Here is an 11,783-nt window from a genome sequence, read left to right on the forward strand (position 1 = left end):
TACGTTCATTGTACACTGATTTTTAATAAAAAAAAAAAAATCATTGCATCCTGACAGGTCTTTTTTTTTATTGCATTACAGTGATGAGAATTAAATGTTGTCCACATTATAGACAATTTGGTTGTGAAACATGCTTATTTGTTAAGAAAATGCAGAAAATCTTAATGGTTCAGAAAAATGGCTTCATTACCTTTATGCAATACAGTTACAATGTCATTATTTCAATTGAACTGAACTTTTTTTTTCAAAACAACAACAATAAAAATGCCATAACTTAAAAAACGACTTTTTTAAAATTGAATTATCCAATGGTTTCTGGACCCATGTGAGCTCCAATACAATCAGTTACTTGTGGATGTTAAGGTGACTTTGCTGGAGAAACATGGGAGTGATTCTTTGACCTCGTTTATACCTGGAATTAAGATCTGTTTCAGATGATCCATTCACAAGTGGTCAGTGCTACACTACATAAAGTGCAGGACTGGATCCAAAACACGTTGTGATCCGATCACTTAAATCACATTTGTAGTCAGAATGTGTGAAGTGATATTGTAGCAACAATAGATATGTATACGTAGATGCCTCATTAGCGACTGTTTCTATGGGCCGCTATGCTTAAGCCGTCCGCCATATTCGAAGGGTCAACTTGACGTCATTCACCATAACAGTAACATAAGTTACCAATGTTTCAAAACTTGTAATATTGAGTTAATACATTTAAAAACACAAACCACCTGTGAAAGGTTATCCCGCTTCTTCAAGAATTTCAATCCCGGCAGTTAAAACCTCGGCTGTGCAGGATTGTGGCATCTTCGAATTTCCATCGATTATTATGGTAAATGACATCAAGTTGACCGTTAAAGACAGCGGACACGTCTATGTGCTTGGTGCAGTCGAATGGGGAATCTACCTATGCACATCTATGGTAGCAACAGTGAAGCGCCTACTCACCTGTCAATCAACCACTGCACTACAACATGGGTTTTAAACTGTGTTAAGAGACCCTCCCTTTGAAATCCAATCATAAGAGACTCATTTGAGACGCATTACTAACAGCTGTAAACATTGATGTTCCTCACCTGACCATTTGTGATCAAATCACCCAGGATGGATATTAACATAAAGTGAAAACATGGTTTTAGTCTGGTGAAGTGAATTTTGAGGGGTCTTGTGTGTGTTATTTCTATTTTTTTACTCCAGTTGTTTCCAGTGCCATATCCGAGTCACCGTCCACTCTGGATCAGCGCCAGCAGTCAACTCACGATAAAACCTTCAACAAACACATAATTATAAGCTGTTAATGTTTCCTTACAGACCAGAAAATACATTTAATGTACTTTTTTTTTGCTTTGTAAAACACTGGATAGTATGGAAGCCAGTTTCCGCCACAGCATACAAAAATAAAAAGGTAATTGCAATCTATTATCTCACAGTTCTGACTTTTTTTCTCGCAATTTCTCTCACAAGAGAGAAATAAACTCATAATTGTGAGGTAAAAAAAAGTCTGAATTCTGAGATAAAAAGTTGCAATTACCTTTTTTATTCCGTGGTGGAATAGAATTGCGAGATGTAAACTCAGAATTCAGAGAAAAAAGTCAAAACTGTGTCAGATAATAATAATAATTTAGAGTTTATATCTTGCGATTCTGAGTTTACATTCACAATTCTCAAAGAGATTAAAATTCAGACTCATTCAGACCCAGCTTGACTGATTAACTTAAAATAATACTCAAAATTGATGCACTTTGGCTTGTAGGCATAGTTTATGCAACATATGCAATATCTAGTTGATAAAATGTTAAAACAGAGCTTAACTACAAAAATATATATTCTATATAGTAATATGCATTACATTTTTGTTGTAATTTCAACAAGCAACAGCAACCAGATATTTTATCGATCCGACAAATTTCAGGATTTTTTTTTTTTTTTTGCAGGAAATTTGTTGCATTGCACCTAATGAGAATGTGTGGAGGAAAAGTTAAGTATTGATTTATAATTTTGACAATTATCCTTAATTCCAATATAGGTGCATCCTATTGCAATGCAATCTGGGAAATGTCATATATCATCATACATAAAATGAAAAAAAAAAAAAAACCCTCAAAGGGTGTCAGAACTCAAATCACACAACAGAAAAAAGACTGAGGTGCGAAAAAAATGTGTCACATCAGACCCACACTAGAGTGATCTGAAGTATGACACTTTCACAAAGTTAACTTAGAAACAGCACTCTAGCTGAGCGACAGCCGAGTAAAACGTGCTAATGTGACAGATGGAAAGATGTTTTGAAACACGAGAGAAGGAGAGGAGTATGCAAACAGCTGAGAGCGAACCTATTAGCATCTATATATCCATCAAAGCACTGCAGAAAACAAATGTCTGTCATAAGGGAGAAATCCATTAAGTACATTTAAGATCATTTGAAGCTGTGCTGGCATTCATCAGTCAGACTTATGGCTGTGTGCAGTTTACGTCAACGCTCACCAAAATCTGTGTCTATGAGAAGGAGAATTTGTCAAGCGAGGTGCTTTCACGGAGACGGTTTACAAGTGCGATGAAATGAAGAGCGTTTGACTTCTAATTATGTTTTGAGTGTGACTCTTTCAAAGAATCGTATATGAAATTTACTCTAGAGTGCCAAACATACAGCCACTATATGCACGTTTGGACTGAAAAACTAAGGCTGGTAGCAATTAAGTCACATAAGCTGAGCATAAACATAAAGAAACACAAGCATAAGATCACAACACTGAAATCTACATAGGATGAATGTCACGAAACATGTCCAGCTCACATTTCACCCTTTCACGTTTTATATTCATTTTTATTTCAGTTTTAGGTATTTTAATACCTTAGATGAAAATGGGAAATGTTGCCTTGTCAACTACCTGAATTTTATTTATATTTTCTGTATATTTTATATTATATTATATATTAAATATGATATTTTATATGATATATATTTTTAGTAATTTTTTTTGTTGTTGTCATTTTTATAAATTAATTGTTATTTTTTTATTTTAGTTATTTTAGTACCCTTTTAGCATGTGAAGCTTTTTATAGGACCATTATGTTTATTTTTTTTATTATTGTATTGTATGTATATATTTTTTATTATAAAATTATTTTATGTATATATTTTTTATTATAAAATATATTAAAACAGGGTTCCCACGGGTCCTTGAAATCCTTGAAAGTTTGTGAATCTGAAAAAAACATTTCAAGGCCCTGGAACGTTTTTGAAAATAAACGTACATAGATACAGGTCCTTGAAAGTGCTTGAATTTATTTTGTGCAAGAAGTTTTCGGGAAAAAATTCCATGTTATTCCCTCTGGTCCGCTAATGTGTTATTTTGCCAACACTTCGTGGCCTATGCATACTAGCTTGCTTGATTTACGATAGTTACGTGCATTTTACGCGTTACGTTAATTGTTTCCCGCGTGAGATACTTTGTGTTGTATATGGCAAGCCAAAAGAGTCAGAATTAAATTTATGCCGTTAAATACAGCGGTTTTTACCATTTACGTGCATTTTTGTGGCGTCTGCTATCAGGGCGGCGTATTTGACGGCGCTAATGCTGTTTTAAACGCCGGAAAAAACTGCGTTTTGTATGTAAATGCGATTTATCTATAGTGTAATTCTGACTCTTTTGGCTTGCCATAGTTGTATGTTGCCATGACGTTCACGCGCACACGAAACTACTACAATGGTACCTTAACGTTTCATAGACACACCATGAAATTAATGTTGAATTGCTTTGCTTGTTAAGATTGAAAAAAACATTTCAAGGCCCTGGAACGTTTTTGAAAATAAACGTACATAGATACAGGTCCTTGAAAGTGCTTGAATTTATTTTGTGCAAGAAGTTTTCGGGAAAAAATTCCATGTTATTCCCTCTGGTCCGCTAATGTGTTATTTTGCCAACACTTCGTGGCCTATGCATACTAGCTTGCTTGATTTACGATAGTTACGTGCATTTTACGCGTTACGTTAATTGTTTCCCGCGTGAGATACTTTGTGTTGTATATGGCAAGCCAAAAGAGTCAGAATTAAATTTATGCCGTTAAATATAGCGGTTTTTACCATTTACGTGCATTTTTGTGGCGTCTGCTATCAGGGCGGCGTATTTGACGGCGCTAATGCTGTTTTAAACGCCGGAAAAAACTGCGTTTTGTATGTAAATGCGATTTATCTATAGTGTAATTCTGACTCTTTTGGCTTGCCATAGTTGTATGTTGCCATGACGTTCACGCGCACACGAAACTACTACAATGGTACCTTAACGTTTCATAGACACACCATGAAATTAATGTTGAATTGCTTTGCTTGTTAAGATAATGTTAACCCATGAGGCAAGAAAAAGTTAAAAGCATATTCATATATCTTAAAACTTCTGGTTACATGAGCCTAAGCTCTTTTCAATAAAATCCATGCAAAAGTTAATATCAGATCATTTTAGAATACAGTATAGGATGTACCGAATATTCTTCAGCTTTATGCAAAACAGAAATACGACAAATAAATAACAGAAATACGTCATATGGCCAAAAATAAATGCAAAATAAAAAATAAAAAGCTTTTTTTTTTTCCGCATAGTTGTTTGACACATGAAAACTGTAACAATGTATCTTACAAGGTAACACGGTGTAATAACAGAAATACGTCATATGGCCAAAAATAAATGCAAAATAAAAAATAAAAAGCTTTTTTTTTTTCGCATAGTTGTTTGACACATGAAAACTGTAACAATGTATCTTACAAGGTAACACGGTGTAACCTTGATCTCACTTGAAATGTGTCCCCACATTAAGTCCTTGAATTTGAGGGTATTGGACCTGGAGGATCCTTGAAAGGTCCTTGAATTTTAAGTTAACCAAGGTGTGGGAACCCTGTTAAAAGTATGTAATATTTTATAATAATATAACATTTTATAATGAAATAGTTCTTGTATTCTGTCACAGCACACTTACTCGTACACAGCTGTGATTATCTTCTTTTGAGGACCATCTTCAGTTATGTCCATCTTGAAGATGCGGGCGCTCTCTGGGTCCTCAGGTACGTCTGCGCTGGACAGATACCAAAGCCTCATCGTGATGTAAAGAAACTTTCTGCCTAGGAGAACAAGAGATGTTCAATTCCACGTCTGACTGCTGGTCCATTAGGATCTGCCACACTGGATCTAATGTCTAAATTATTTTACTACTAACATCTAACATAACAATCTGGCCATTTATGAGGAAATATTTTAAACCCAACCTTCTGGGTAGTAACCCAACCGCTGGGTCAAAACAACCCAATTGCTGGGTTTGTCCCTATTTTACCCAGCACTGGGATGTCTTTAACCCAGCATTTTTTAGAGTGTATGGTTAATCTTTGAAGTGTCTGAGTTTAACCAGAGAGAATATTTCTGGAAGTCTGCTTTATCCTTAGAAATCCCTTAAGTTACAACACAAGCGCATTTTTAAAAAGTTATAGATTTCAAAAGATTCTGCATAACAGGAATGAACAGACTCACTGCTCTGGTCAAAGAATACAGACACATCCTCAGGCAGCAGAAATATAATGTCATCAAGGGAAATCGCAAGATGTCTTTGTTGGGCCTCTGACAGAGTTTTACACTGCTTTCTGACACTGTCAACAGCCTGTAAACAGCACACAAAAGTGTTTTATAGGTCTCATATGATTTAAAATGTTTGCCAAACCAGTAATTTACTGTAATCAACCAACCTCTTTTGACATCACACTTCTCAATTCATTAAACTTGCCTTTGGAGAGCATACTAGACACATGGACTGCCGCCTATGGAGAGAGATGTCAGTCATAATCACAATTTAGTGCTTTATTAGTGATAAACAGATATATCTGCCAGGCTGCATTTAACCAAAATTGAGTAATCAGCATGCAAAATAAGAATTCATTTAATTTCTGAAACGCTTTTGCTGTGAAATCTCATTAGCTGTAATTAAATGGAATTATTTATGTATATGTAGCTGCCACATTAAAAAAGAGAGTTATTTCAGTATTATAATTGTTATTCACTATTATAATTAGTTTTTTCATTAATATTTAGATTTTTTTTTTGTTTTCATTTTAAATGTAGTTAATGTTTTAGTATTTTTTTGTGTTAATGTCTATATATATATATATATATATATATTAGTACATTAAGTTTAAATTAGAAATATTGTTTTGGCAAAATTTTTATATTTTCCATTTTAATTTTAAAGTTTTAATGATTTTGTGTCATTTTTATAAATAGTTTTTACTGTCTATAGTTGTTTAACTAAATTATTTTGATACATTAAACTAAATGAAAATTTGTTTTCATTTTAATTTGAGTAATTTTGTTGTGGTTTTTGTCACTTATTAGTGATATAGTAATATTTTTTATTTCGTACATCTCTCTTTTTTTCTTTTTAGTCGTAGTAGTAGCATATAAAATGATTTTTAGGAGTTTCCCCTTAATGTTGCCACTTTTGAGCCCATATCATACCAACCTGTTTCACACCACTGTCAAACTCCACACTGAACTTCAAGCCAAAATACAGTTCAATTAAAAACAAGATACTCTTATTCCTGATCCACGTGATGGGATCCGGGGTCCCCACCACTGTGATGCCAGGATGCTCAGTGTCCTTAGTGTCCCTGTCCGCATCTTTACTATAATGTCTGCAGAGCTGGCGAGCAGACGGCGCAGACGGTCTGCGCAGGTGATGCCACGCGCGCTTTGGAGAGGTCGCGCAGCTGGCATGAGGGCGCACGCGCTGATGCCACCATGGTTGGCTGTGGGTATCGTGTTTAAGTGACGCAATACTCCTCTTCCAAGGACAGGTCAAGAATGCGAGTTCCCCACATACAGCCAAAGACGTGAATCGTTGCATCACGAATGCGCATTTCTTTTGTATTTGCGCAATGCCGATCTGGTCTCTGTAAAACTCGTAAATGACAGACGCACCGTCCTCAGTGCTGCTTCCGGCACCCTTATGGAACTAACCCACACTGTACCCATAATGCTTTTAGTTTCTCATCACTTGTGTCATTTCTCCAGTAGATGGAGGCAAAGACCCGTGTTTCCCATGCGCACTCGAGCCACCCGTGACGCACAGATGCTGGATGGCATGATGATGCTGATGGATGGCCTTACAATGTAAGTAGCATTTATTATGATAAGTTATACATATAATTATACAGTGCAAGTTTTCGTTTAAAGTGAATATCCACAATGTTGACCAGAATGTCCTTTTTTGTTCACCTAAATCGTCTCAGGTTTGACAATATAACTTATCTGGACACTAAAAGCGCACTTAAAATGTCTGAATGTCGTTACAGTTCTCTGTATTTGCGTTCAGATGTCGCGCTATGTGTTTTCTTCACTACATTCTATGCTTGTGTTTTGCTCAGTGACTCAACTTGTGCTTTGGCGATTTTTAGTGCATATATGAAGTCAGTTCCCTAAAATTAGACTATCGGAAAATATAACAATATTCTTTTTTTCTTCACTCAGAATAGTATTAGAGACACCGGGGCTAGTTGTCACACAGCTATTTTTTGCTTTGTCATTTTATGCATAGACACAAGGTCCTGACTACAGTAATGTTATCTTATTTTGTATGATGGACCCACAAATCCTTTTGCAATTTTTGTCACAAGTACATTTAAAGAATCTATTATAGAATAAAATCTCACCCTTTATTGTCTAAGTTGAATTATTATATTGTTGAATGTTTAATCTGTATCTGACATGTAATAGCCAGTGAAGCTGATATGGCAATAAATGTAAATACATAAATATATCTTGACTACAAAAATGCTACTGAACATTTCCACCGTTATCAACTGATGGGGCATGTTGTCACAATGGAGCCTGCAATTATAGCCTGCTTTATTATAGCAAATCGTTACCAACAACAATTCTATTTTTTAAAATGCATACATCTCTAACATTTTAAAACACATGTGAAACTTGCCTCAACCTTGGATTTTTTTTTTTTTTTTAAATGCACCTGTCCTGAGAACACAGTACAGTCTAGTGTGCTTTACAAAAATAGGATGATATTGGAATTTTAATTTGATTGACATTTGAAACCATCTTGTATATTTGGACTTTTAACTCACAGCTGAAGTAAAACCTTTGGGACTACGAGCTCCGTTCTCTCTATCTGTTGTTTTCTCATTTAACCTAGCAAACGTCTTTTTGCATTTTCCTTCCATCTGCATGCATATGAACATGTATGTAAATACATAAATAAAGAGAGATTTGAGCAGGTTAGGCAAGTGTTCCTGTTGAATCATCTAATGCAGATGAGTGACACAGGTGGGCAAGCCGCTTTAAAATGTGCCCCCCTCTCCGAAGCTAGCGGCATCACCCAAACACACCTCACAGGTGCACAACATCATTGTTTCAGAAGCTTAAATGTGATCAGCAGAGCAAAACATCATTAAATTCCTGCTGTTTGCGCTGATTACAGGTCATAAGCTTTTGTATTTGCCTGCTATCTGTGTTTTCTTTTGAAAATGATGATTATTCATTCAGGGTTGAGGCATAAAAACCAAGACTGCAGACACCTGCACGATTTACCCGCCCCTTTCAATTCTGTGACTATTTTTATTGATAAATAATTGCTATTGCAGCTCATCATTATTGAATTTGCGCTCAGATACGGAAACCTTTCTAAGATGTATTATAGTAATTATCTCTGTCAGTCTGAAACGCTTTTACATCTGTGGCTTGAATGAACAGAATAATAAAAATCTTGCAGCAGTTCCGATTTCAATTAATTACTTCGCCAGAGTGATTACAAACTTTAGGGCGTGATTTTATAGCGGAAAGAAACTCCGATAACAGTGCCTCCAATAATAAATAGCAAAGAAGAAAAAGTTGTATTCACTCGTAAGCTTCTGCATGCTGTTTTTACACTTGTTATCTGGATTTTATTTTGGACTTGCACGACAGAAATAGTCTTGATTGCGGTGAACAAAAAGCAAATAATAAATGCAAAAAGGCATAATTGAAAAACCTGTTTCCAGTTTCTGCTATGACACACTCGTCATCAGTTTGCATATTAATGCCAGTAACATTCATGCACGAATAGTGTTGTATTTTTACTTGAGATATGGTACTGTATGTTGTTATCGTACAAAGGGATTTTTTGGTGAATAAAACCTCACTTTTTCTAGTTTGTACACAGAAATATGAGAGATACGTGTATGGATATGTTACCACGGTATGAGTGACATACTAACTTTACGTTGACGCTGGATAATGAGAGAATCAGTGCAAATGCCAAAGTAATAGTTTCTGATTTTCCCCCCCAATGGATTATTTTTTTTCTTGTTTTTGTATCTATGCATAAATTAAAAAATCTGTTGAAATTTATTATTCATCTGAGATGTGATTAATATGCAAAATTATGCAAATTAAGATGCAATTAGGCTCCAATTCTCTAGTGGAATTTTCCATTATAATTTAATACAAAGTAACAGAGTAATTGGTGTCACGTGTAATTACGGTTACTCAAGTGTACTTTCAGGCATGCAAATGATGCGCTATATGTTGGTTATCCGATGCAAATGTGATGCTTTAACAAGTTGGGAACGCCAAAAACGTGCGTGGAGCAAAAGTAATGCATTTACCTAGTATTTAATGTCCAGTGTCTGTTGTGCACTTTTAATGTAGATGCTTAGCTGAAATGAAATACTTTTGGAAAGTTGACATGTCCTGCTGTACTTCATTGAAAACTATTTTAAACTGCAAATGCATGCGGCTTATATTAAATGAGAGCCTGCATGGAATATTTAGACTTTTTAAATGCCATATAAAATGGCAAAAATGTCCAAAGCAGCTAGACATTAATCTAAATTTGAACCTAAATCTCAATAAAAATATCCCACAAGTCTCAGACTTTGCACACAGGTTCAAGTGTCACAGCCAGAAAAGAAGAATCATTTTGAAACTTTCCAGAGCGATTAACACGGACAGGGCTTCTCGAGTGCCTTCGAGATCAGATCCTTCTTGGGAGGTAAATTGATTTTGAATTGTTACATGGCTGGTTACATGACTTGCTTGACATCTAGCCCAATGATGTTATAACACAGATGCTCGCTTCATTGAGCTATGCCTTTCTTTTCTCCCTGTACATCCTCTCTCCCTCTCCTCTCTCGGAACAAAGACTTGGGCTCCCCGCGCCCTCCCTCCGCCGCACCGCCTCCGCTCCGTCCCCCTGCCCGCACAACTCTCTCAAAGAACATAATCCCTCAACAAAAATCGACGCACAAAGGAAACTTGAGCTCAATCCTATAACGCACAGCCGTGGCAGACAATACCCCCCTCCCACCAGCCCATCCGTGCCTCTTCAGGAACGCTAAATGCCCTGTGGCAAAAATCAGTCTTGATCCCTCCCAGCCTGGCTGATTAGAGGCGTCCCGCTCTGGGTTTTGCCCATTAGCGCATGGCACACCGTACGGGCTGCCCACTGCATGGCACCCCCAGTTCCCTGTACTCAAGGGCCTGGTGATTGATTGCTGAAAATAATATACATAATGTTTTTTGCTCTCCCAAAAGTTACATTTCTGTCCTAGTGGGTTGTGAGAATGTTTAAGAGAATGTGAGATTTAATCCGGCCTGTGTCGTATCGCAAACCCCTTAGAACTTTCCCATCTTCTGTGCATGTATTTCCATGTCTTGCATGCATAAAAATAGCATTGTGCGTGATCAAATTCTGTTGATTTCATCAAGTTAACATGATCTAATTGGTTACAGATGAGGTTTCACTGAAATTTTGTAAGTGTATGTTTTCGTAACTTTCATGCTCTTACATTTTGTACAATTGTTTTTCAGTGGAGAAAACTTCATATAGAATATGTTGCAAAAAAAAAAAGCATAATTTTGTTTTGGTGAGGCCAGTGCAAAAATTGGCAGGGCAAATCCAGACTAGTCCTTATTGCTGAGTGCTTATCTTTTCAGTAATGAAAACTTATACTGCGTATAGAATATGTTGCTAAAAAAAGCATAATTTTGTTTTGGTGAAAATTTTTTGGAAAATTGGCAGGACAAGTACAAATCCAGACTAGCAGAAAAAAAATCCTTATTGTTGGGCTCTGTATATGGTTCTTTGGGGAATAAAAATGGGGTTTGTCTTAAATAGTTATTTTTTTTTAAGGAAAGAAAACTTGTACTGCATAATATGATTTTTAACAACACATTTTAGAATTTTGTTGTGGTGAGGAAAGTGGAAAAATTGGCAGGGCAAGTACAAATCTAGGCCAGTAGAAAAAAATACTTATTGATGAGCTTTGTACATGGTTCATTTATCTGTGAAGAAAACTTATACTGCTTGGTGCATATAGAATGTTACTTAAAAAAGCATAAGTTTGTTTTGGTGAACATTTTTTGGAAAAATTAGGCAAGTCCAAAACATTTTTGTTGAGATCTGTAGTACTGTGTAGATGGTTGTATGGAGAGTAAAAAAGTTTTTAATTTTTTTTATTTATAATTTTAAATAATCAGTTTTTTTTTTATGAAAAATGTGGGAAAAATTGGCAGGGCAAGTACAAATCCTTATTGTTGAGAACTGTATATGATTCTTTGGAATATAAAACAAAATTGATTGTTCATAATAGTTTCTATATATATTTTTTCATAATAGATTGTTCATCTTTTCTTCAGAAATTACAAAAATTTCTTAATATTCTCCTATGACTTTGCATTGAGCTTTAAGTGTGTTATTTCTGCTTGAGGTTTAGAAATGTGCATCTGGCGTGTTTTAATGAGTCGTTTGTG

General features: G+C 35.6%; 1 protein-coding gene across 1 annotated transcript; it reads right to left on the bottom strand.

The window, feature by feature from the left end:
- Nucleotides 1-267: 267 nt before the first annotated feature.
- LOC107592183 (uncharacterized protein C2orf47, mitochondrial) lies at nt 268-6,988 on the bottom strand. The gene is made up of 5 exons (XM_016281585.1): nt 6,502-6,988; nt 5,732-5,803; nt 5,520-5,646; nt 4,975-5,116; nt 268-1,270 (listed from the first exon to the last, which is right to left on the bottom strand). The coding sequence occupies exons 1-5, from the start codon at nt 6,883-6,885 to the stop codon at nt 1,192-1,194; spliced, it is 804 nt and encodes a 267-aa protein (XP_016137071.1). The 5' UTR covers nt 6,886-6,988; the 3' UTR covers nt 268-1,191.
- Nucleotides 6,989-11,783: the final 4,795 nt, after the last annotated feature.

Source organism: Sinocyclocheilus grahami, unplaced genomic scaffold, assembly GCF_001515645.1.
Source record: "Sinocyclocheilus grahami isolate Dianchi unplaced genomic scaffold, SAMN03320097.WGS_v1.1 scaffold150.1, whole genome shotgun sequence".
In the NCBI taxonomy this organism is placed as follows: domain Eukaryota; kingdom Metazoa; phylum Chordata; class Actinopteri; order Cypriniformes; family Cyprinidae; genus Sinocyclocheilus; species Sinocyclocheilus grahami.

Coding starts and splice junctions, on each gene's coding strand:
- LOC107592183 (XM_016281585.1), bottom strand. CDS start 6,885: ATGCAACGATTCACGTCTTTGGCTGTATGTGGGGAACTCGCATTCTTG. Junction 5,647..5,731: donor GAAGTGTGATGTCAAAAGAG/GTTGGTTGATTA, acceptor TGCTGTTTACAG/GCTGTTGACAGTGTCAGAAA. Junction 1,271..4,974: donor ATAATCACAGCTGTGTACGA/GTAAGTGTGCTG, acceptor TGTTTGTTGAAG/GTTTTATCGTGAGTTGACTG.